The sequence below is a fragment of the Chelonia mydas genome, chromosome 7 (genome assembly GCF_015237465.2).
Source record: "Chelonia mydas isolate rCheMyd1 chromosome 7, rCheMyd1.pri.v2, whole genome shotgun sequence".
Lineage (NCBI taxonomy): Eukaryota > Metazoa > Chordata > Testudines > Cheloniidae > Chelonia > Chelonia mydas.
Genome location: NC_057853.1, coordinates 83,202,080 through 83,228,428, shown reverse-complemented (window position 1 = coordinate 83,228,428; position 26,349 = coordinate 83,202,080). Strand labels below are relative to the sequence as shown.

Here is a 26,349-nt window from a genome sequence, read left to right as displayed (position 1 = left end):
GAATCTATGGTTTTGATTCAGTACACTGCAGAGAGAGAGGGAGGGAGGGAGAGTCCAGATGTGAAATTAGAGTCTGGATCAAAACTCTTATGCAGAGTCTGGAAGCGTTCAGATGCAGGGTTTGCAGTCCAACTCTAGTATGTATGTATTAGTTGTAAAAGATAAAGTCCTTAGAAAATGGCAAGTTCCTCAGTCAAGTTCAGAATATTTATAGATAACAAAACTGAGTCTATAATGGGGGGGGGAACCTCTTTTCTCTCCTCTCTCTTACCACCACCTATCCTTTTTTCTTTTTGCTGACCTGCAACAGAAACTTATGCCTGTTTTGGAAGATGTTTCTTGGCTATCCCCTCTCAACACAAATAACATAAACGCTTCCCTATTATGGCGGTTTTCTCCAGAGTTGTTTCACTGGCCACACAAGATGCCACTGTCAGGATACACAGCCTTGATAGTGACTAGAAAGTGCTAGCTCTTCCCTTATTATAACCTCTTCTCCCTCCGTGTAGAGTTTTGTATGTTCTGTGTGTGTTCATATGCACTTGTGTGGTGGTGAGCAGCAATGAAATAATTTATATTTCTTTCTTGATTTTTCACTGTGCATTCAGTGTGGTTTTAAAGAACATTTCAAAATCTGTCAATTTTTTTTTCATGCAATTCATTGTTGTTCACTGCTGTGGTTTATTGCTTTTAAAAAAAACCTCCTTTGGAGGTTTGCAGTGAAATACCATGGATTTCTAGGGCAGGACTGAAGAGACATATATAAGGCTGGAAGGGACCATTGTGATAATCTATTTTGACCTCCTGCATAACGCAGGCCATAGGACTTCCCTGAATTAATTCCTGTTTTAGAAAAACATCAAAGATCTGCTCTATTTCAATCTTGATTTAAAACAGTATCACCTTCACCGTACACATGCAAGTATAGGGCATTCAGTATTCCTCAGGGTCAGGGGGATCCTGCACCCAGAACATGCATATTTGCAGGGAAGATGGCAAAGTCATCTGGGCATGTTGGATAATTGTAGTGTATTGAGTTGTGTTTGCTGTTCGTAAAGTTCTGCTGAATCTGAATGAAACAAAATTTTGCGGAAAACAATTCTGGCTAAACACTTGTCTCCTGCTCAAGTCCTTGAACTTTTAAAACCAGCTGAGGGCTGCTACAAATTTTGAAATCCTTTTGATGTAAAATTTTTCTCATTGTTAATGTGGGAGAGGTAGTGGCCAAGACGGTGAAGCCTCAAATTCTACTTCTATTATAGCCCCCATTTTTTATTTTTTCAGTGGCCCATACTTTCTCAAACAAACTTGGGCATCGAGTTTAGCATGCTTGGACTCGTCCCAGGATTGACTTGTTCAGAAAGTGTCAACAAAATCAAGGTATTCATAAAGTGAGTGTGTGTGTACACACACACAATTTTAGGTGAGGGTGTGTGTGTGTGTGTCTCAATTTCTTAATCAGTTTTTTCAAGTTAGTTTGTTTCCATGTGGATGCGATAGGATATTAGGTTTCTTATGGCTTAGAACATTGAGGGCACACATGCATAGCAGACTGCGCTGCTAGGCTTGAGGTGAGATCACTAGTTGTTGCTGTTGAGATGATGAAATTGCAGAAGATTTTTATTTCAATCAAAGAATAATCTCCAGGAGCCAAGTTTTCTCAGAAATAATCTATTTTTATGCAACTACCTTTAGTAGTAAGGAGCAAGAGAAGAACAGAGGAAAAAAATTGCTACAGAAGGTATAGTCTCTAAATAGGACATTTTCCAAAGTTTTCTGTGAAGTGTCAGCAGCTGTTTAAGGGCATCATGTTTCCCCAAGGGGAGCCTTTTCTGTAAATACTCTTAGTATCTATGTGCATAGATTTAAGTGGTTTTGGTTTCTTCCAGTCTGGTTGATATGTAGAGAGGGCTTGCTGCTTTCAGCTGCCTCCCAGAGGTTTTGCCATGTTGGTCCCAGGATATTAGAGAGGAAAGGTGGGTGAGGTAATATCTTTTATTGGATCTACTTCTGATGGTGAGAGAGACTAGCTTTCAAGCTACACACAGCTCTTCTTCAGGGCTGGAGGAAGTACTCAGAGGGTACATCCACACTGAGATAAAACACCCACAACACTGAGTCTTACAGCCCAGGTCAGCTGACTCTGGCTTGCAGGACTCGGGCTGCAGGGCTGTTTCATAGCTGTGTAGACTTCTGGACTCTGGGATCCTGCGGGCTGGGAGGGTCCCAGAGCTCGGACTCCAGCCTGAGCCCAGAAGTCCATACAGCACAACACTTTCAAAAGACAAGTCTAGGAGCTTAAATTCATTACTCTGCCAGTCACTAAAAATCATGGTCGTAATACAGACACCAGATTTATGTCTTTTTACAATAATCTGTAACCCACTAACTCCCCTTGTTTGTCCATGACTGTAGAGGTATTAAAAGGCCACTTCACCTTGAATGGTCTCTTAAAATATGTGTTAACTGCTTGTGCTAAACAATCTGTTCCACCTTGTATTTAGCTGTGATGCTCCTGAGGCTAAGAGCTCGTCTACACTTGAAATGCTAACTTTCTGTTGGTGTAGAGCTTCAGTAGACCTTATATGCAAGTGGGAGGGGTTCCCCTTCGCCATAGGTAATCCACCTCCCTGAGTCCTGGTCTACACTACAAAGTTAGGTCGACATAAGCCACTTTGCGTTGACGTAGTTGTGTGTGTCTGCACTTACATTTGTAAGCACCCTGTTATACCAAGAGTTGAGTGGCATTGAGCCATGGTTGATGTACTGAGGTTGACGCACTGCATTGCTTTTGTCAACCTTAACAGTCCTCCAGCACCTGTCCCACAATGCTAGACACTGACCGCTCTGGTCTCAGTTGTGAAATCTATTGCTCAGGGATCACAGAGACCAGAAGGCTCCCCCACTCTCTGAAGCTCCACAGATTTTTGAAATGCCTTTTCCTGATTATCCAGCTTGGTGAGCAAACTTAGCAGCCCTCCATTGTTGTGCACAAGTGCCCAGCTGACCAAGTTGGCTACATGCTCCAGATGTGCTGTGGTTTGGAGTAGATGGGAGATATTGGATCTCCTGGGCCTGTGGGGAGAAGAGGCTCTGCAGGCACAGCTATGGACCAGCTGTAGAAACATTGATATCTAAGAGTAGATTTCATGGGGGATGCAAGAGAAGAGGTAGGGCAGGGACCAGCAGCAGGGCCAGGTGAAAGTGAAGGAACTACAGCAAGGAGGCCCACAGTTGATCCGGTGCTGAGCTGCAGACCTGTTGCATTTACATAACTTGGCGGAGGCCCTACAACCACCCTGCATATCACCATGGAGCTTCCAAGGCGCCCAAGCCACAGGCCCTTGTCCTGAACAGAGAGGACAAAGAGAAGGATGGGGGAACATGTGACTGAGGGGTCCAGCTAAGCCACTTGCCAGGAGCTGTTTGAGACTCCACCACAAACAAGTCAGTCCTGTCAGTGGAGCATGGAAGAACCCAATGTAGAGAAGGATCCTGGGGTAAGTGTAAATGTATTTCCCATTACAGTGATGGCAACTTAACGAGACACAGCTATTAACTTTGCATTAATTTACTTGTACTGGAAGTGGACAAGAGGTAGTGTTATCTGCTTTTCATTCCCCTGTAGAGTCAGGTGAGGAAGGGCATGTGGAGCAGTTTGTTTACATACATAGAGATGTCCCTTGAATCCTCCTGAGAGATCTCAATGAAACTTTCATGGAGGTATTCTGCAGTCCTCTCCTGAAGGTTTCTAGGGATGGCGGCCTTATTTCTTCCTCAGCAGTAGGACACTTTACTTCGGCAGGCAATATACGGGCCCGGGCATCTTTGGGATGCCAGCAGCAGCTGTGCTCTCTCTTCCTTTGTTACCCTCAGGAGTGAGAGATGGGCTAAAATCACCACTACCTGTGGAAAGTAGTGCCAGTATTCAATGCGATTGACCTATGCTCTACAACTGAGCTATTTCCCTTCTCATTTTCCTCACCCCTCGTGGGTCATACTCATCATGGCTGGTGCTGTGAGTGATGCCGTGCACAAGGTCTCTGAAGCAGAAGTGTCAATAAGCACATCTTGTTTAAAACGTTAGGGGGGCAAAGGAAGGCAGTTCAGAATCTTAAGTTTCGCTTGCCATTGTGACTGTACCGACAACAATAGTACCTCTGTGTATTGTATCTGCAGCTGTTGCCATTGTAGCCTGGAGGGGTTCTCCCTTCACAGCTGCAGTGTGTCTGTCAGATAAAGAGGACAGAGAAGACAACTCAGGTGACATGTTCAAGGGGATCCTGCAAGCCACTGCTGGATCACCCTTGAGGCCCTGTGCTCACAGTTAAACATTGTAGCAGCCTGGAGAAGGAAGGAGTGGAGTGGAAAAGCACCAGGACAAAATGAGGCTTCTCTAGCAGCAAATACAAGTGCTGCCGACTCTTGTGAATCTACAGATTTAACACGCCCAGGCTCACCTCCCTTTGCAGTCCATGGAGAACTCCATTGCAGCACATCCCTACACCCCCCTCAGCATTCCATGTGGCATCAGGGGCCACATCCCTACCCTACCTCTCCACCCGTGGGACATTAAGGACAACCTTAAGGACACAGCTTCACATACACTGACCTGTGAAAGTCATGGCAGCTGTATGTGTAGCTAAAATGGATATGAATGTTCTTGCCTTTTGATACATTAAAAACCTAAAACTAATAGAATAGAAGTTATTTGCTTTTAAATTGCACAGATTTTTCTTTTCACTGATTTGTTACTGAATAAAATTCTATTATTTGGAATATATTTTTTCTTTATTAGTTCACATTATATACTGCAGGGTGCCTAGCAGTTCTGAAACCACCCACATACTTGTTACTGTGCAGTGTGACACAACTCACAGGATCAGTGACAAACACACACAGTGTAGTAATCATAAATGTACAGCAAGCGCTGCAAAATTAATAGGGGCATTGACAGTGTTATATTAATACATGTACACCAAGCGCCACACAATTCCTAACAGGCCCTGAAACAGCAGGGCCAGGCAGAGCATGTTACACCATAACGCATTACTGAAGCTCACAGTTCTTACAATCATAGAATATCAGGGTTGGAAGGGACCTCAGGAGGTCATCTAGTCCAACCCCCTGCTCAAAGCAGGACAGAACCAATCCCCAATTTTTGCCCCAGATCCCTAAATGGCCCCCTCAAGGATTGAACTCACAACCCTGGGTTTAGCAGGCCAATGCTCAATTAAAGTGTTCCTTCAGCACCTGCCTGAGCCGTATAGCTTGCGTCTGGCTCTTCAAACTCAGCAGACATCCACTCCATTTCCGCCCTTCACCCCGGCAGCAACTTTCCCCCCGTTGCTTCACAGATATTACATAGGACACAGCAGGCAGCTATAACCGTTGGGATTTTTTTTTTCACTGAGATCCAATCTTGTGAGTGAACAATGCCAGAATCCTTTTGATCTACCAAAAGCACATTCAACTGTCAGCCTGCACCTGCTGAGCTGGTAGTTGAGTCTTTCCTTGCTGCTGTTCGGGTGGCTAGCGTACGGCTTCCTGAGCTAGGGGAGCAAGGAGTAGGCTGAGTCCCCCAGGATGAGTGCTGGCATTTCAACATTGCCAGTAGTATTCCACCGGTCAAGGAATAAAAGTCCCTGCTTGGAGCTTTCTGAAAGGTCCTGTGTTCTTAAAGATGCAGACATCATGCACCTTCCCTGACCAGCCCACAGTGATGTCGGCGAAGTGTCCACATTGATCCACAACCATAGAAAAGTAGCCCTTTCTGTTGATGTTCTCTGTGACAAGGGAGTCTGCTGCCAAAAGGGGGATAAATGTGCCATCTGTTACTTCACAGTTTGGGAACCCCATTGCTGCAAATCTATCCCGTGTCCTGCACATTGCTGAGAGTCACAGTCCTACGTAGTCCTGTACACGTGCATGACAACAGCCTTCACAGTGAAGTTTCCAACTCCAAACTGATTTCCCACTTCTTAGTGTATGTGCAACATGCCTCAGGTGGCATGTGACCAGGATTCATCACCGAATTTGGTCCACTGGTTGGATCATTAGCTTCCCTGACCCGTGCTGGATACTGAAGGGGAGTGCGACGTGAACACTGATCCATGTCGCCCATTTCCCACTGACTGGTAGCAATCCAGCATTGCAAGTTTCCACAGTGCGATTGCCACTTACTTCTCCACTGTCAGTGCAGCTCTTGTTTTGATGTCTTTGCACTGGACATCTGGGGTGGGGTGAGCTCAGCACACGGATCCAGGAATGTGGCCTTGTGCATCCAAAAGTTGTGCAGCTTGTCATCCCAAGCTTGCATTATGAGGCAGTGCTTGTTTCTCAGGCCCAGAATTGGTGCTCTACCATGTGCTCCATGAATGCCAACAACAACCTTGAATTGGTTCTCGCTATGTCCCACAGCAGTCTGCCCTCCAGCAAATCGTCATTTTCCTTGCAGATTTGGTTATTCTTGCAGCTCTGCAAATACCGGAGTGTCCTATACTTGCAATGCTTATGACAATAATGGAGCCGGCGCAGCTCTGCATGCTTCTGTCAGAGATGGCGAATAGCAAGGAAGGACATACGGGTTCATGGGATTTTTTAAAAAGGCGTGAAAAATTTGGGATATAGACTACATTATGGGATGGAGACAGCTGCACACTGGGAAGTTGACCTTCTGCTCCCAGTCACCCCTGCATGACTCATTTTGGACCCACCAGGCATTGCCAAAGCTTCCCAAAAGACAGTGCGCTGGCGGTGGCAGGTTGCACAGTGGGATACTATGATGCACTGCATTATGCATTGATGCAAGCACTTTTGGTGAGTATGCACAGCGCCAACACAAGGAGACAAGTATGCACATGGACAAGCGATATACAGATTATGGCAGCTTAATGCTGACGTAACTTGCAGTGACCAAAGTTTGTAGTGTAGACATGGCCTGAGAGGCAGTAGGTAGGTTGATAGAAAGAATTCTTCTATCAACCTAGCGTTGTCTATACCGGGGGTTAAGTTGGCTTAACTGTGTTGGTCGGGGATGTGGATTTTTCACACATCAGAGAGACATAACTGTGCTGATGTCTAAACTGAAAACTTACTAGCCCTGTGTCTCCACTAGAAATGCTGCAGCAGCAGTGCGTCAGTATAGATCCTCTCTACAGTGACAGTTAATCCACCTCCCTGAGAGGCATTACCGAGGGCGACGGAAGAATTCTTCATTGACCTAGTGCTGTCTACATTGGGGGTTAGGTTGTCTTTATTAGGCCATTCAGGGAATCTCACTTTATAGTGTAGACCGGGCTTGAGTACCTTTCCCAGACCTGAAGAAGAGCTCTGTGTAGCACAAAAGTTGGTCCAATAAAAGATTTTTCCCTCATTCCCCTTGCCTCTCCCAGAGGTTTTGTAAGTTGTTTTGGGGCTCACTAGCCATACAGTAAATTCTCTGCCTCCAGAAAGGAAATCTCTACAATAAACTTCTTCAGTCTCAAGCCAACCTCCTGTATTGAGAGTTATTCATCTTTGGACTGTTGACTTTTGTCTGCTAGCATAAAGATATTGTCCTGTTGCTCTATTTACTTAGCTTAGCACCTACTGGCAGCCAAGCTCGCCTCTTCCGCCCAGTGCCTCCCCCCGCCGGCGCTCCCACTGATCAACTTCTCTTCCTCCCTAGTGCACCTCCTACCCACCATGATCAGCTGTTCCACGGCGTGCAGGAGGCGCTGGGAGGAGTGGGGGTGGGAAGAGGGAGGTGGGGGTTTTGGGGGAAGGGATCGGGTGGGGGCAGAGCTTGGTGTTGAGCACTCCTGGGTGAATTGAAACAAGAAAAACAAACAAAGCTTGCTTAGTTGAAACAAAAAAGTCAATAATTTTATCACATCGGTGTTAATTCATAAGAGCAGATTGCAGAATTCAGTAAAAGACCCATCAGAACTCATCCCTCAGTCACAAACAGTCCTCCTTTCTTTCAACATCTGAAGGAAGAGACAGTTGAGGGTTTTGTGGTCCGGAAGTTGTCTTGCTTTAAGAAACGATTTCTTATCACTAAGTTCTCTTGATGTATCACTACTTTCTTCTACGTGATCAGAAATTAGAAAAATATCTTAACATTGTGACTTACGATAGTGTAGTCCTAACATAAAACTGTATATGAGCATCATGTGCATCCAAACAGATTTGTTCTTAAATTGTTTATCTGCAGTAAAAAAAATAAAAAAATTCTTTTTTAGCTGCTTGTAGGATTTTGTTTTTCTTTTAAAGTCAGGGTGTTAAATACAACAGGAAAGAGTGACATTTCAAACTAGAGGTTGGAGCAGGATATTGGGCATCAGGCATCCAGGGGGTCTATTCCTTTCTCTGCCACTAAATTGCTGTGTGACCTTAGGCACGTCACTTCACCTCTCTGCTTCAGTTTGCCCATTTGCAACCCTGTGAGGTAGTTAATTCACTGAGATTTATAAAGAGCTTGGAGATCCCTGATTTAAAGATTCTATGTACACCAAATGAGTATTACTGTATACTTCTGGGTCTAAAACCTTGACAAGCTTCCCTTTAAGTCTAAGATGTAAACTACCAGGGTGGATTTTCTGATGTGATCTCTTCTGCAATGCCATGTTGTTAGTCAAAACTGTAACTCTGTTCAGTTCTTTCTGTATTGTTTTTGATGGGTGTGAGTCCTCTAGAATTCATCTCACTTCCTCTCCATCCTGAACCAGGGTCATACTTTTCTTCTTTCTTCCATACCGAGACCTCCAGTGACAACAATCTTTTTTTTTTTTTTTTGTTCGGGTGACAAGTTCTGGGCATGGCCCACTCCAGTGCCCATCAGTGACAGTCGACGTATTGTTCTAAAGGGGTCAAGTGATGCAAGATGCTCTTAGCTGGTGCCAATTCAGGGGAGGATCCTCCTGCTTAACTGTTTGCTTTTGTCTGGATTTTAGAGAGTTGGTCTTGTGAAGTAGGACAAATGGAGTTTCATAAGAGCACAAAGTCGGTGCAGTGTGAGAGCTCTGAACTGGATTTGATTCTTTGTGCTACTAATTTGGGGGGAAGGTGGGGGAACGTCTTTGCCACAAACTCAAGGGGAATCTTTGGCCAAAGCAGAGCTTGGGGGAGGGAAGGAGGTAGGTTCTGGCACACATTTTTTCTATAGAATTACAGAGATGCTTTTATAGTGAAGGAGGGAAATCCCCGATGACAGTGGCTGTCTAGTAGCCAGCTGCTGGGTGCATGACTGCAAACATCCGTCTTGTCTGGGTTCTGCTGCGTGGAGCAGCTGGATCTTGTCACCAGCACCATGTTTTCCTGTAGACTCAAGTGAGAGGGCTGCAGGCGACTAAAGGGAAGTATTGCCGTTCCACTAAACCTCCAGTGTTGCTCAGAATAATTATCCCAGCTCAGTAGTGACAACAGCGTTATTCCGCAGCAAATAACTTACTGTAACTGGATCACTTTTCTGTTCAGAGCAATGTTGCATGGTAAATTCTTTCCATCGTGCCTAGACTCCATTTCAGTGTATCCCAACTTGTCGTTGCAGATTGTTCCCGGTCTTGTACCCTCTTAGGGTCTGAACCTGCTCCTGTTGAGTCAGTGGTGCAGGATCAGTCCCTGGAATTGTTTCCTTTCTTGTTTCAAGGCTTGGATCTGACTGTGTTTAATTGCAGTGTTGCTTGGTGGTGTTTTTTTTAATTTTTATTTTGGTACTTTGTGGAGAAACATTACTAGATAATTATTATTATTATTATTATTATTATTTATTTCTTGTAGAGTGCCTAAGTGGTATTCTACAAACATTGGAAGGCTGGATGCACCTCAACAGTAGTGTTGGAAACAATCCATGGAAACAATTGCTGCACGTGAAACTGTGTTTAAAGGCGCCTGAGATGCCGGCACACAGCTGCTATATTTTCAATACACACAAATCTCCCAGTGATTAGCAATGATGGGACGGTAAAAGGAAATGCTAATATTTTACCAAACTCTAATTAAACTTTTGTGCATTTTCTTTAATCTGTCAAGATTGCCTGTGGGGCAAGTACAGGGGAGGAGAATGTGCATGGCTGGAGAGGCTGGATTGGATTAGTAGAGACTTTCTGAACCGGCTTTGACAAATCAGAGGATATACACTACTGGCCTGGAGGCTGCCAGTAAGTCTGCAAAGCAGCCATGAGGCAATTCCGTTAATGATGGAATGATAAAAACCTGCCTCCTCTCCACCTTCCTTGAAGAGAGCAATGCCACGTGAATGCAAGCCGTCCACTAGCTTGATGTCGTCTTCCCACTCCACACATATTCCAAATGTAGGCTGGAGCAGGGAAAATTGGCATTCCTTGAGCAGAATGGAATAATCCCTAAGTCAAACAACGGTTGCACTGTGTCTACTCCAGATATACATAAAAAATTCTCAAAGAGACCAGAATTAATCATGAAGCAGTTAACAATCAAAATACCACCTGTTATTTAAGCACCAGATCCAAGTAAACAGCAGCCAAGACCACTTCAGATTACTTAACCACAGTTTCCAGAGTAGACTGTATTTATATTTGCATAATACTTAGTCACTAGCATCTACAACGTCACAAATGCCAGGTGTAATCAGGACAGCTGGGGCAGAAGTTGACCCAATCTGTTAGCAGGCGTTGAAATCCTTCAGGGAATGGCTGACTGACTTCTGCTGGTTTATTGTGGTAGGTTTGGCTTGTTAATGCTATCCTGAATGTAAGTGAGATGGGAGTGGTTATAGAATAGAGGAATCTAGGATTTGAGACAGAGGAGTCTATAGGGAAGCCTTACGAACAGCCAAGCTAACAAATAAAGGCAAACCCCAGGGAGGGGGATGTTTATATGGATTGCATTTCATGCAGACTCTCTCTAGAACAGCTAGGGAGCTGCACCCGCTTATGCCTTAGTTGACTTATCTCTCTCTGTTCCATGCAGAACATAGGGCCTTCAACATTGCCTCCCATCTTTGACAGTTTCTTGCTTCTGTCTTAGCTTCCTGTTGTCATTTTGTTAGCTTTCAGTTCCGCTTCTACTGTGCGCTTTCATAGAACCCTGGATCTACCTCATCACCTCTTGACCTGGGGATTCCAGTCCAATGCCTGCGTAACTTTGTTATTTGGGTCTTTCCTCCATGTACATCCTAGCCGTCTCCATTTTTCGTTTTGTCCTCCTCCAGACTTCCTCGTTTTGTGAATTTTTTTTCTGACCATCTGATGTTGAGAATTTGTCTAAGGCAGTTGTTTATAAAAACTTGGAGTCTAGGTAGTAAGGTCTTAATAAATCTCCACGTTTCTTATAGTAAGACTGACGTTTACAATGGTGTTAAATATTCAAAGTTCAGTTTGGAGGACAAAATTTGTTTCTCCAGATTGGCTTTAGAGTTAGGCAGGCGTGTTTGGCTTTCACTATTCTGGCTTTAATGCCTTTGTCTGTTCCTGCTGTTGTACTTACAATGCTGCCAAGATGGGAAATATCTGACCCCTTCCATGTCAGTCCTAGAAAGTGTTGTTCGTGTTTCTTGTTGTGTGCTAATTCTCATGGTTTTAGTTTTCTCAGTTGGTCTTGATTTTTCACCCCTGCTAATTGTGCATAGACCTGAATATATTTGTTTTGGCTTGCATGTTTCTGTGGGTATAGGATAGCAAGTTGATGTCATCTGCTAAGTTAAGGTCTTCTAACTTCTGTGTGAAAGTCCATTGTATGCACCTTGTTTATCCTGTGGTCTTTCTCATTACCACATCTGCTATCAGTAAAATGATTATCTGTGACATAAGACATCCCTGTCTGGCACCAGTTTGCTGTTGTATATTACTTGGCATGTTATATTTTCATAGATGCTCTGAATGATGTTCAAAAATTTCTGTTCTAAACTGTTTTATTCACCGTATCAAAGGCATTTTGGAAAGCTATAAAAATTCATGTAAAGGTGTGATTGCCAATCGATCAACAGTTCTGTGATGATACATAGAGTTATGTGATCTATACATGATTTCTCCTGTCTGAACCCTATCTGTTCTTGTCAAAACCTTGAACCTACTGCTTTCTTTATTCTGTCTAGAATGATGCATGTAAAAACCTTACTTGGGATAGACAGCACTTGAATATCCCTCAATTTTTGAACTGACTGATATCTCCTTTCTTTGGCAACTTCACTGTATGAGCCTTTTACAACTCCTTTAGTATTTTTTTTCTTCTTCCTCCTCCCATATCTTTTGTAAGATGCCCATCAAAATGACTTGTGCTCTTCAAGTTTCCCTTAAGAACCTCTGTTGAGATCTTATCTGGACCTGGTTGGTGCCTTTCCACTTTTTAATCATGCTTATACCAAGGGGAAAATAGTGTTCCTTGCCTTTAACTTCCGCTGTCTTGAATTTGGATGAGAGACTGCTATATCCCTGACATTTTATTTACCGTCAGAAGTGAAAGGTCATGCTGGCTGAAGTATTAGGCATGAATATAAATGCTTGATTGGGGCTGGGGAGGTAGAATGGAGTTCTTAGCTCCAGGAAAACTAAGTCAGATGGAGGCTTAAAATATCTTTACTAAAAAAGCAACATTACCTAACTACAGGAGAGGAAGGTGTTTCAATTTATATCAAGCACAATCAATATTTGGTGAACTCAGTCACCTTTTTAAAAAACCTGAACATTTTTGTTAGGAGGCAGAATTAGCATATTAGCTAGGCATCTTAACATAAAATAAAGAAACACGGGCAGAAACTTTAATCAAACTTGGAAATGAGGTGAGAGGCTTAGAGAAAAAAAGGTCACTTGGACATTCAAAATAAATATTTATTAATATTTACTCTTTAAAGCATCTTCAGTCTGGGGCAGGGACCTTGTCTGTAGAGTAACTAACACACTGTTTGGCACTGTACAAATAAACAATAACGCTAATCTTCCTTCTCTGAGGCAGAAGGCGCTGGGAGTACTTTGTGCTTTTTGCTACTGGGGAAGCCTTATATCATGTAATGGTGCCACCTGCTGGCTGGTATGAGTGACACAACCTTAGATGTTGAAGAATATATGACAATGGATCCTTGGTAGTTATTGTCCTATTATGTTCAGCGCTCCCTCTCTCCCCCAAATCTTAAAGCAAAATGTCCCTCTGGTAGGTTCTCTTGGTAGAATGGAGTTTAGAGATGCATATTTTCCCTCGCCAGATGTCCCTATGTTAGCAGGTAGACTAAGGGAGTTGCCTACAACCCTTCTAGCTAGGGGGATTCATAACAATATGAATGAAGAGTTTTTTATATGGGGGAGCAAATGAGAACCTCCGGAACGGGCTGATTTGATCTGAAATGCACCTCTTCCCTGCCTTCACAGTTCCCATAACTTAACCAGGTTGAGGTGGTGTGTAGTCATTCTGCTGGAGTATTGCCAGATGACAGCAGTATAGGATCGGTGCTTCCTAGTTCTGAATAGTAACCATCCATGAGCAAACAAAAGGAAAAAATATAGGCATCCAACCTTTCTGTAAGACTCACTGCTAAAGCTCTATCTTCAGAGAGAGAATATTTCCCTTATGGTCTGAGAGCCAGTGACAGCGCAGGGAGCGACTGAAGCACTTGTCCCTGCTCTTCTAGCCCAGTTCCTCAGATGGAATATAATCTTAGCTTTTGCAACACTTCCCTTGGATCCTGTACAGTTCTCCCTGCAGCTTCCTCATATCCCTTGAAATTAGTCTGAGAGGTCAGTATTTCTATCTAGGAAAAACTGTTTTCATTTTCCTCTTGCATATTAATTTCCAGCCTTCATCACCATTAGTTCAGTCTCATGCTCTCTATTTAGTTATCACTGGAAAGATGCTCATGTGTGTGTGTCTGCTGTGTTACTCCCAGGTGGTGGCTAAGAGCAATTGAAGACCTCAGGGAAACAGATGGCTAGACTCTGCATTCTCCTGATCCTTGCAAAGGCATCTTTGTTCTGTGTCTCTCACCAGAGTCCTTTGGGAGAGTGGCGTGTTACCAGTTTCAAAGATCCTGCCAAGAATCTGTTGAATTTGAAGGGGGTGGGTGGGAGCTGATGAGTTGTGTTTGGAAGGGTGCTGTCATCTAGAGAAGGTTTGGGTGTAAGTAAGAGCATAGTTAGTCTGCAGCTAGAGGAGAGTTGAAGACACCCTCCCCCCAGAACAGCAGAGTCCCCACTAATAACTCACATGCCTCCTTAGCTCTTCTCCTTCCAAACTCAAGCATCTTCATTTCTTCATGCCCCGTCAGCTTGTGTTTGTGCAAAGGGGGCACTCAGTTAAGGAACTTACATTATGTTATGGGTTTAGGACTGTCATAAGAAGGCGGCTGGCTAGACACTTCCCTCAACCAGCAAATCTGGTATTCTGATGTGTACAACATGGCTGACGTCTGAGATAACAAGAGATATTAACCAAGGGGCCCTATCATTCCGTCCCTGAACTCAGTCCATCCCATCCTTCCTTCCCCCGACTCCATTCATAAAGACCTTCAGTAGCCCCTAGATTGGGCTTTGAACTATTTTCAAAAGTGAGGGAAAACCAAGAGGAGCAATGTGACTGCTGGGACAACTGAACTGAATACTAAGGATTGAGTAAGAGGCCAGTACCTGTTCTGCGTCCTATCCCTTTTTCTAAAGTTAAAAGGATCTTGCTCTGAGGGCGATCTCTCATTCCCCTCCAGGACTTTAGTGGGGACATCAGCAATACTTAGCGTGCTGTTCAGTATGTCTACACTGCAGTTAGACACCCATGGCTGGCCTGTGCCAGCTGAGTTGGGCTCCTGGGACTTGGGCTAAAAGACTGTTTTCAATGCAGTGTAGACATTCGGGCTCAGGCTGGAGCCTGGTCTTTAGGACTCTGCAAGGCATGAAGGTCCCAGAGTTTGGGCCGCAGACCAGGCTGGAATGTCTACACTGCAATGAAACAGCCCCTTATGTGTCCATATCCTGAAATGCCAGATTAATTCCATATATTCTTTGGAGGCCATTATTACTTTGCAATTTTATTTTGTGTTTTGAAAATTGGGAATAGATGAGTTAAACCTCCTGGGTTCAGTTTCACGTGGATCACTCACCAATGAAACGTGGGGATGTGTGTGTTTTAGTTGTCTGTCTGTCTGCCTGGTCAGAGTCCCCACAGGTTGACACACCTCTGTTGCTCAGGAGAGGCTGTAGGCCTACAATAGCAGGGTTGGATTGAGGGATGGCCAGCCCCATGTTTGTTTGTGTGACCTGGGTGTTGGCTGTGAGAGCTGAAGGATATAACTGAGTTGCATTGGCAGAGGGGTGTGTGTGAACGGAGGTGGAATCTGCCCAGGCAGCTGCCCACACTGTGTCTGGCTCTACCCACACTTTAATGAGCATCAAAACCATCCAATTATGCGAAACGTTTAAAGGGGGAGACATGGTCAACAATTGTCTGTACAGTGTCAGATCTGAGCCTGTTTAAAGTGTAGCATCTGGTAATTCTGCCGTGACGTTTGGTTGGCTGGCTTTAAGTCCTCTTTAGATCAGCCCTAATGTTTTGTCTCGTTGTTTCTCCTCCCTTTCCTACCGCCTGTTCTCCTGGTTGTTTTATGAAGCTGCCTGTGGATTATGGGTACAACTGCCAGCACAGCTCAGCAAACGGTCTCAGCAGCTACGTTTGAGAACGTTCACGGCAACGGGACCATGGAGGACCGCCACTCGCTTAGCATCCACTCCTGCCAGACGGTTGGCCTCCACAACAACAAAGCCAAGTCCATCATCACCAACAAGGTGGCGCCTGTTGTCATCACGTGAGTAGCTTCAGGCTGGAGTGCTTCTGTAAATCACATAACCTTTGCCCCCAGCCTGTCAGCATCCAGAGTTTCCCCTCTGCTAACATTCTAGGAGCATTGCCCTACTGGTTTTGTTGAAGACTGGGGATTCTCCTCCTTTCATCCTCTCAACCCCCCCAGCTCTATGTGCTGAGAGAACAGACCTTCCCACAATTAATCTCCTGGGGAGAAGCGAGTCCTACAGCCTCTCCCTGCCTCCTGCTTCCCCTGCAGGAACAGCCTTCAAGAGACCCAGGCTCCTCTTTCCCTCCCCTCTCCTGCATCCCCAGATGAGCAGACTATTTGGTGGGTGCAGGATTCAGGACCATCCTTTTCCCCCACCCCACTTTCTCCACCCTGTCCCATTGGAGCAGCCCGGCTCTCGCTTGTCGAAGCCTCTGCCAGTTATCTCTGTGCTGCCAGCAACTGTTCTGCCCCACAGCCTGTGTAGCATATCTGTGGTGGTGATTACCATGTATAGCGCACAATTTAGTTTTGGTCACATGATAACATTTCAACCAGTGGTTGTAGTTATAGACAATATATTGTACTTGGGGTTTACCAAGTGAATAGGATAGGGATGGGTGGCTTTTTTCACAGCCTGTGTCCCTAAGCTTCAATCCCTTGACCTTCTTGGTCCATGATCCCCCTGCTTACTGGAGAAAAAGTCTTTGTCTTAAATGCTGTATGTTTTGGTGTGTGGCTTTCACAGCTACAACTGCAAAGAGGAATTTCAGATTCATGATGACCTGCTGAAGGCCAACTACACAGTGGGGCGGATTTCAGAGACCACGTTGGAACACTACCTTGTACAGGTAAAGGCTGCTAACCCTGTTGTGCCATAAGCACGCTTTGTCACAGTGTATCTAGAGCAAGCAAGTCACATTACCTGAGGTGAAAATTATACTGTGCATTTTATGAGCTAAGGGAAGGGTAACACAGCTGTGCAGATGCCACGGGATTCATTTCACAAACCCTGCAAGCATTGTTATCGGGGACTGGGAGTGAGGTTTCCTTAGAGGCTTTGGATCAGCTAATTTGATCCCAGAAAGGGGTCCCTGTGCTTGTGGGGATGGAGGTGGGTAGCTGTTTGGGGATAGGAAAGGAAAGGGGAAGGAGAGAGAGGCAGCTGAGGTTAGTGTATTGTGTTATGTGAACACTTTCACCCCAGGCAGCTTTGCAATCTCTCTGAGCAGGCAGGCTGATGTTTACAAACATGTGGAAACCTTCATTTCTAGGCTGTGTTCATGTGGGGTCTAAGCTTCATATAGGTATTTCACTCAGCTTTGAAATTGAATCAGACTTGCTGCTCAGTGTATAAACTAATCACCTTCAGGGGAAAGACCTGAAGAAGTTTTTTTCATTGCACATTTGGCTAAGTGAATTCTGAAGTTGTTTTGCATTTCTTAGAATGAGCAGCCACTATGAGCTGGTAAGACACTGTTTCTGCTTGCTGGTACTCTGCTTTCCCATTCTGCTATGTGCTTGTGATCAGGGATGATGGGGATATGGGCACATTGAACATATGTCTAGGAAGAGTTTCTTTTGAGTGAAGTGGTTGAAATACACTTCTTGGTCATCTCTTGCCCCTCTCCCTTCCTGCTGAATTAGAATATGCTCAGTTCTATGTAGATGCATAGTTTTATACAAAATGCTTGTTGTTTCACACTCAAATCATTGTCTTTTCTCCACCACTTATTTTGCAGGGGAAATATTTTATGGTCAGAGATGTATACAGTAAATTAGATGTCTTGAACACTACAGGCACTTGTGGAGCTCCAAATTTCCGACAGGCCAAAGGAGGGTATGAAGTGTTTGGAATGGGACAGCCCAGTCTCAATGGATTCAAGCAGGTGCTGCAGAAACTCCAGAGCTATGGGCACAAGGTAGGGTGTGTGTGTGTGTGTGTGTGTTTGTGTGAAAGAAAACCAAATGCACACCTATCTAGGTGATAAAAATTAGTGTTCCATATTACATGAGATATTCACCTCTTAATGTGCATATATAGTCCCATCCATCAATGAGAATGGGAGTTACAAAATTTATTCCCAGGCCCGACTGAACCCTCGTAGAGTGAACTCAGATGCACTGAAAAGCTGTTTATAATAAAGTAGATGTTACATGGGGGTGGCGAGCTGTCAGCTCCAGAGAGCTGACACCCCGAATCCCCATTAAATTAAATTTAAACTCCCTTGTTTTTAATTTATAAAGGGGGGGAGGTGTCACACTCAGACGCTTGCTGTGTAAAAGAGGTCACCAATACAAAAAGTTTGAAAACCACTGGCCTACAGTGAAAAAAATTCATTGCTATGAGTTTTCCACTGTATTTCTTAATGTGGATCTTAATGTGGAGAGGGGTGTGATAGGGCTCCTGGGATGCAATCTGGACTGTGGGGCCACTCAGCCCTCTGTCCCACCAACCTGGGGTATCCCTCATACTGTGTTGCTGTTTTCAAGCTACAAACCTCTGGCAGGTACTGCACTTACACAGACATCTACAGGCAGGGACACACGCAACTGAATTATATGAATGCTTGTCCTAGCCACTCATGAACCAACAATAGAGAGTCTCCAATCAATTCTCCCCAGCCTTGCACCTCAGAACTGTACTGTCTTGCCCTGCTCAGAAGCCTGACCAGTGTAAGTTCATCCCCTAATCTGCCCCTTCCTCGATGTGGAGAGGACACACACTAGCCTTTGTAAACTGAGCTGAGATTTCCCAAGCACTTCAACCAGAACGCACTGTTTTAGGTAAAATATAAAACAGATTTATTAAGTGATTAAGATATATTTTAAGTGATTATAAGTAGCCAGCATAGAGATCAATGTTGGTTACCTAAGAAATAAATTTGCACTCTAAGTTATATAAACTAAATAGGAATTGAATCAAGCAATGTCTCACCCTGACAGATGGTATATTCCACAATATACAGGCTGGAAGTTCAGAGTCTTTGTCCTCCAGATGTGTTTCCAGGTGTTGAATTGTGGGGGGAGTGAGGCCAAGTCATGATGCCACTTCCCCTTTTTGTAGTTTCTTCCAGCTTGCTGGAAAGATCTGTGCTTGTGACGTGGGGGTCCGCCCCCATTGGTTAAGTATTCTCCATTGTTTATGTGCTCTTTCTGAGAAGTCTTCTGGGATGGCTGTTGGGAAAGTGGATTCCTTTTAATGGGCGACTAGCACGTCTGACTACTCCATCTTTGTACCTGAAAGGCTGGTTGTGAGTGTTCCCAACCTCACAACATATTTCAGTAATACACACATAGCAAAACTTCATAACTGCACATACAATGATAGCACATACAATCCAAGAGGACATTAGTGTTCAACAGATCAAGACTTTTAAAATGATACCTCACAAGACATACTTTGCACAAAATATATCCTAATTATATGGCGGTGGTGAATATGGGGGTTCCAGGGGTCTGCTTTGAGGTATATAGAGTGCCACGTGGGAGAGGCGGGGAAGAGAGTCCATTAAATGTTTAACTTTGTTAAAATAACTCTAGTGTGTTTGATTTGCTCACACAAGCAGGTTAAAGCTGCCACTCTTCTCTGTGCCTACACATCATAATGGGCAGTGATACTTAGAGTAAGTGCTGCAGCCTTAAGCACAATAGGGTGAAGTGAGGATGGATTTCCTACTTGCCAGTGTGAGTGAAACTGTTTGAGTTGTTTGGATGTAATGGCTCCTTTTAGAGTTCTGCAGCTTCTGATTTGCATTGACATATTGGGCCTGTGGGTAACTGTGGACAGTATGAAGTGAAAGTAACTGTATAGTCTCCACAGGCTGCTGATGTTGTGAGTACACTGTAGCTATGACTTTAAGTCAAAATACAAACAGCTCATTGGTGGCCAATTCTAGTTTTAAACAAAAGCCTGTTGGTGTGTGATACAATTACCTCCAGACAGCAGTGGGAGGGACCCAGGAACCTCACTCTGTGCACTGGTGGGTGGGGAATCATAGGAGTGGAATGCTCCTGTGGAAGTTATTAGCTGCAGTCCCCCTGTGGAATACCCAAAAGATAGCATTAGCCTTGAAAGAAGCCGCTCTGCTCACTTGGATGTGGATGGAAGTAGAATGATGCTCTGGGGGTGTTGCCCCTTACCGATTTATTTTTAATCCCTCTTGTTCCCCTTTTTTACTGAGTTGGGCATCTGGGAAGCACTATTCATTGCAGTGAGAGTGGCATGAAAGAGAGGGTTTGCCTTCTGCAATTCACACCAGTCATAAAATGGCCCTGCCTTAAGAGCTGTGACTGAAATAATTACCTCCAAAAATAAGGCAGCCTTCCAAAATTTTATGCCCCCCACTCATCCAGGACAAATACTTAGTGATTAATATTCTCATCCTCATCGTGGCACCAGGAGGTAGGTAATGCACATATTGGTGAATTTTCATGACACCTTTTTAAGGCTGTCATAAGCACCTGTTGTGACAGGATTAAAACTCAAGATCTTAAGTTCCTCCGAACACACAAAACAAATAATGAAAAATAACGATCCTGTCTCTTTAATATTTTCCTTGCACCGTCCCAGTGTTGGACACTGAGACCTTCACTTCCCCAGCTTGACTGGGGAAAAAGATGGCACAGCAGTAACCATCTGTCTAGGTCAGTATATCATGCCTGCCACTATATGCCTCACAAGCTTTTAAAAACCAGAATAAGTGTCTCTCTAGTCTAGTCTCCTCTCTCTAGATGCTGAGCTCAGCTAGGCATTCATCAACCATTCACAAAGCTGGAGCAGTGGAGGCTGTTGGCTGGCATGTACCTGTGTCTTTGCAGGAGTGCATCTTCTTCTGTGTTCGTGAGGAGCCGGTTCTATTTCTACGCATGGAAAACGACTTTGTGCCCTACACACCAAGAGGAAAGGAGAACTTGCATGAAAACCTGCACAGCCTGCCAAGAGGGGTCAAAGTGGACAACATGGAGCTTGCAATTCGGAAAGAGGTGATTGGGAGGCATAAGGAAGCTGTTCCACTGTATGAAATAGCGGGACCTGGGGTGTCTGTCAGTTTTGGTTTCGGGGACTGAGGTGTGTGTTTGGCAGGGAATGGGGACAACTGATTGGAACCACCTGATAATTCTGATACACTGTATAGTGGAGGTTTTTTTCACTGTCCAGTGGGAAGTGACCCTTGGGAGGGGCCATGATTTTTATTTATATATAAAAAATCATTTCTCAGCTTTACTTGGTGACTTTTAATGGCCAAGAAATAGAGGCTAAAACCCCACAGAATCTTACATTGCACTTTGTTCCTGGCCTAAAGAATTCCTGCTCTGGGCCCTCACCCAGCTTTGCAAGTAAACCAAAGTCCTGACCCACAAGCATCCACGCTATTCCACCTTTGAACACCTGTACAGCTCTGCCATTGTGTCTCCACCTAGACCTCCAGCTGCTCTCATGCCTGCTACTTCAGTTCTAGATCTGCACACAATTTTACCAATTCACCTCAGTCCTTATGTGCAACATCCTCCTTCCTGTTCCAGTCCTGAGCCTCTTGTGAGTGGGCACTGCCCGTTGTGCCAGATTGTGTAGCATGAACAAACTTCTAGTGACCAATATGTTGAGCCCAGTCAAGTTGTATGTTTCCTTTGTCTAAAACAGCACATGCTGTATATAAGCGCTGCGATTCCCATGTGCTGCTGGGTTGGTGGAGTTGAAAATGGGGATCAAACTGTAAAGCAGTTTGTTTTAAACGTGATTTTGTTGCATTTGTTTACTGAAGATACATGATTTTGCTCAGCTGAGTGAGAACACTTACTACATCTATAATGACATTGAACACTTCAAAGATGAACCGCACTCTGTGACCATCCAGCGCGAAGAGGACATCCATGTGATGGAGGAGGTGTACAAGAGACCTGTCTTCCTGCTGCCATTTTACAGGTAACCCACAGGCACATAAAACATTCCTGGCCTTTAAATCACCCACATAGTTTGGCAGCCTCCTCTTTTTCTTTTCTGCTCTTTCTTTTCTCTTCCTCTGCATGTTTATTTAAAACAAAGTTTTATTTATGCCATGCCAAGGGAACCAATCAAATATTCAGTCTTATCAATATTTTTCCTAAAGTCCCAGAACTGTAACATAGACCTGGTGTTCTCATAAATGTACTTCTGGGTCATGCTCCCAATCTCCCAGAGGTCACAGATTCTGTGGTTTCAACATGTAATAACTTGAACTCTGGTTAGAGAGAAGGAAGGAAGAGTCCTTCTGTCCAGCTGGAGAGCAACACTGATGGGAAGTTCTGTCTAGTCCACCCTATTGGAAGAATGGAAATTGTGTTATGCAGCCTCAAGGCTGAGAGGTGTGAAGGGTGGGAAGGAGACTCAAACAACCCTCAGTATGGATGTGCATTTCTCCTACCCCCATACAACCATGCTGTTCTCCGCCCAAAGGATGAATGGCAGAAGCACTCTACTTTTATAACCATGAAAGATGCCCCAAAACATGTGGATAATCCTCTTCTAAATTTAGAAACACAGTGACCGTTACTGAATGCATAACTATTTTTAGAGTCGTTCTTTTTACATCATTCCTCTTTTAAGTGAGGCCCTCACACACATCAGAAGGCAGCATTTCCAGTTGTCTGTGCTCTAGAACTTTATTAGAGTGTAAAATCTGCTTATTTTCAATGAATGGCGTTTTGCTCACATCCCGATGAATGTCTTTTTACTGTGTTTGGCAGGTACCATCGGCTGCCATTGCCTGTGGATGGGGCACCTCTAGAAGCACAGTTTGATGCTTTCACCAATTTCCTCAGGGTAAGGACTGCAGACTGTGGAACTGCAGAAGGTGTCTCACATTAGCAGCTTGGAGGCAGTTAAAGTTAAAATATCGGATTGCTGCTAGTCTTTCTGGTCCTGCTAACAGAAATTACTTCACTAACTGTCACCTGCTTGTTGTTTGTTTCCCTCCAGAGAAGCTACTTGGGTCAGATGCAGCATCTGATTTCTAATGAGGTTTCTGTGTTTTTTTTTTTTTTTAGCCAGGTTCCCTCCTGAGAGAAATCTTAAGGGGGTGGCAAATGACTTTGTCAAGGGTACATGAGTCAGTGGCTGAGCCTGGGTTAGGGCCAAGGACTCCCTGAGGTCAAATGTCTTAAGCAGAAGACCAATGGCCTGCTTAATGTGTACTTGTTGAATGGTTTTAATGTTAGTTACCACAGCTCCAGATCCACATTCCAATCTGTTGGCAAGCTTGTGTGTCTGTTTTTAAACTTCTTTTGAAGCTTCTAGCTTTGTAGTATCTGGCCAGAAATACAGTGTGGAACCCCTGTGGTTCGGGAAGGAGCACCTGTCATGATGAGCAACGGTATGGTATAGTTGGATCGAATCCAGTCCCAAAATGGCTTCCAGAGTTACTGATGGGATTGATCCAAGCTCTGACACACAAGCGCAGCGTGTGAGAGATGCCAAGAGCACAGCACTCTGGCTCTTTATTGCAAAGTTCTCAGGAGTGATTGTTTGTCTCCGGGGCCCTTAAAATACTTAAAATAACTTGAGGTCTGAAAATCATGTTTGGATACTCTACATTGCTGATGCACATCTGGCTTGGGTTCATAGTGGTCAAAAGTTTTTTGCCATCTTGTGACTGTTCATTGGCCTCTGAATTGAGTTGGAGGCCTTAGTTCCGTTCCTGGTTAACAATGGCTTTCATTATATTTGGCACTATGGTGGGAGAGTGATCCTTAGAGGTGGTCTCTTCAGGTGAAGGTGAGGTACGTTGGTGGGACATTGCAGGGGAAGCTAGCACTGCTACTGCTTGTGTTGTACCTGTTCCATGGATAAACTGAGGGATTGAGTCTTCAGGGCTGCTGTTCTGGCGCTTCTCACCAGATAACTCTCTCACACAAATAACCACTCATCTTTTGCCTGGCCCAACCCCTGTGTGTGGCTGTACAAAACACTAGCCCCTAGGAAAACGTGTCTATTTTGTGTTAATTTCAAAAAAGATTTTTTTTTTCAGTAGGATTTAAGGGGAGTGGAATGAACCTTTTTTCTAGGAACCAATGAAAATGTCACTAATGCTTTCTTGGCACCAAAATCTGCCTTAGAGTGAGATTTTTTTGTTTAGACTCAAGTTGTCTCAACCCTAAATGGTAAACAGCTGCTTTGAGTTCATTTTGCTTCAGATGTAGTCACATGTTCTTGCTTTGACGCAGTGATTTAGAAAAACTGAGCAACCTGTGTTTATCTTAGTTCCTTCCTGTTTGAGGTGCACACTGAGGGCTTGTGTTCTTCCAAAACGTTTTCCGTCCTGCTTCATGTTCTTTCACGCATTCTCCTTTTTGCTCTGCCTTTTTTGGAGCATATGTGCTGGAAGTAACAGGATGCTTGCTCAACTGATTGGAAACATCACCATTTTTGTACACAGAGAGCTCTGAGTGCTTCTTGTTCCCAAAAGACCAAATGAAATACAAAATCTATTTTCTCTTTTCCTCCACCATCTCCCACTCTGCCTTTTTTCTCCCTAGACCATTTACTTTAGCCATTAATTTCTCTGCTGTTTGTATTCGGATAGAATGTCTCCAGATGTCTTGATCCAGGTATGATAGCTGCTTTTGGTCTAGGGCTCACTTAACCACTTACTCCTGCTTAATTCTCGTCAGTCCTGTAAATTAAGAGCTGCTGTGCTCAGTATGACATTCTGAAGAGTGCAATCAAGACCAGTGAGGGACTGTCTCACCCATGCCTGGCAAACTTGGGTGTCTCTCAGTGCTTTCTGTCTCCCACCTTGGCCACTCACAAACAGCCTTTCAGCATGCAGGTAGCACACTTGGTGTCTGTGTATAGCTGCAGATTGCCAGCCACACATCAGTCACACTCTGGGTTCCACCAGCCTGGGTTACCACTCGCAGGGTGACCCCAGCACACTCCCAGTCTCAGATTTTCCTCCTAATCGTGTGTACTGCACTGTCCAACCTCTCCTGGACAGTCCAGATATATTAGGTCCATTACCACTCTGAGGGAATCAATATACAACAGTTTGCCACCCTAACTGGAGTAACCCACAAAGTTCACAACACTGGATTAGCCTTGATTAAAGAATAAAACAAATGTATTTAACTACAAGAAGATAGGTTTTAAGTGAGTACAAATATAAGGAATTAAAATCAGAAAAGGTTACAAGAGAAATAAAGATAAAAAGCTTCCTAGCATTAAAACTTAACAAACGAGACTTGGTTCAAGGTGAAGTCCCTTACCACATGTTCCCAGTAACATTGCTGATCAAATTCTCAGGCAAGGATCTGCTCCCAAAGTCCAAAGGCTGTTTCTTTTGTTTTGTTTTTTTTTGAGAGAGAGATGGATAGGCAAAGACACCTTGGGATGTTTTTGTCCCTCATTTTTATAGTCCCGTCCCCCTTTGAAATGCATTTTCCTAAGGGTTACCCCTAGGTAAAGTTCATTCCTGGTGTGAGGTTGGAGTTATGGAGACTTGTGGTGAAAGAGGTTTCATGCTGTTGTTTGCTAAGATGCAGGTCTGTTTGTTCCTGCCCCCCTTCCTGCCAAAGAATGGCTGCTTGAAAGGTGATTGCCCATGAATTTCAATGACACCTGGCTAGAGGCCTCATCTTCTTTGTCTTTGAGAAACTGGTTTATCTAGACTTGTCTGTTAAACACATGTCAGACCTAATTTCAGCTTATGTTTATAACTTTATATATAGCATTACTACATACATTTCAACATCATGTTATTGTCCAGAGAGTTACTAGTTTTCAAATGATATCTCACAAGGCATATCTTGAACACAGGTTATTACAGTATTGTGTAGGGTGTGAATAGAAGGGTGCATTCTGTCACACTGTGTCAGACAAATCTAACCCCGTATCCTGTTTCCAACAGCAGGCACCAGGGGCGGATTAGGGCTTTGAGGGGCCGTGGGCTAGAGCAAGTGCAGTCCCCTCCAACCTGCCCGCGCTCCTGCTGGGGAGTAGGGTTGGACTGTGGTGGCTTGCCCCGCTCCGTCCTCCCAGTGCTCCTGGAGCGCCGGGCATGGAGGGGCGGAGACAAGCATGGGGGCGCCCATTTTTTTCAGAGCCCCCCAATTGGCTGGGCCTCCTGGGCAGGGGTCCGTTAGCCCAGTGGCTAATCTGCCACTGGCTGGCACAGCTAGAGCTTCATGGTGAGTGTACAAAACTGGGCAATTTTGGAGTGAGCCACCCTTGAAACCTCAAGGTTGACCTGAGGTCGGATCTCAATGAGAGCACATAATAATTCCATGGAAATGAGCAGTACAATGTAGGTGAAGAATTGAGCACTTCATTTGCTTTAATTACTTTACAGGCTAATTAGAGAGCGTAAAGAGGCCAAAAGGCAGGAACGGGGATATACAAGTTTCAAGATGGTTTGGGGAATTTGCTTTTTCTCTTCAGAAATGATTTTTGGTCCCCATGAAGACATTACCTACTTGAGACCCAGAGTACAAGATGGCTGCTTTACTTGGTAGATATGCTATTTCTGCACTTCCTAGTCCATGCGATTTACTTGGAGTGTATTTATTTTTTATTAATCTAATTTATAAAGTGCACCTAATAGTAACAACTCAATGTGCAGACACCTTGGGGGGGGGGCATATTCCAG

General features: G+C 44.3%; 1 protein-coding gene across 1 annotated transcript in view; it reads left to right on the top strand.

Moving 5' to 3' along the window:
- The window catches only part of PALD1 (phosphatase domain containing paladin 1), a 187,530-nt gene that overhangs the window by 58,877 nt on the left and 102,304 nt on the right, over positions 1 to 26,349 (top strand). Inside the window, exons 2-7 of the mRNA XM_037904726.2 lie at positions 15,548 to 15,742; positions 16,476 to 16,578; positions 17,470 to 17,649; positions 20,549 to 20,713; positions 21,493 to 21,653; positions 22,454 to 22,529. Coding sequence (XP_037760654.1) covers positions 15,548 to 15,742; positions 16,476 to 16,578; positions 17,470 to 17,649; positions 20,549 to 20,713; positions 21,493 to 21,653; positions 22,454 to 22,529 — 880 coding nt within the window. The remainder of the gene's footprint in view (positions 1 to 15,547; positions 15,743 to 16,475; positions 16,579 to 17,469; positions 17,650 to 20,548; positions 20,714 to 21,492; positions 21,654 to 22,453; positions 22,530 to 26,349) is intronic.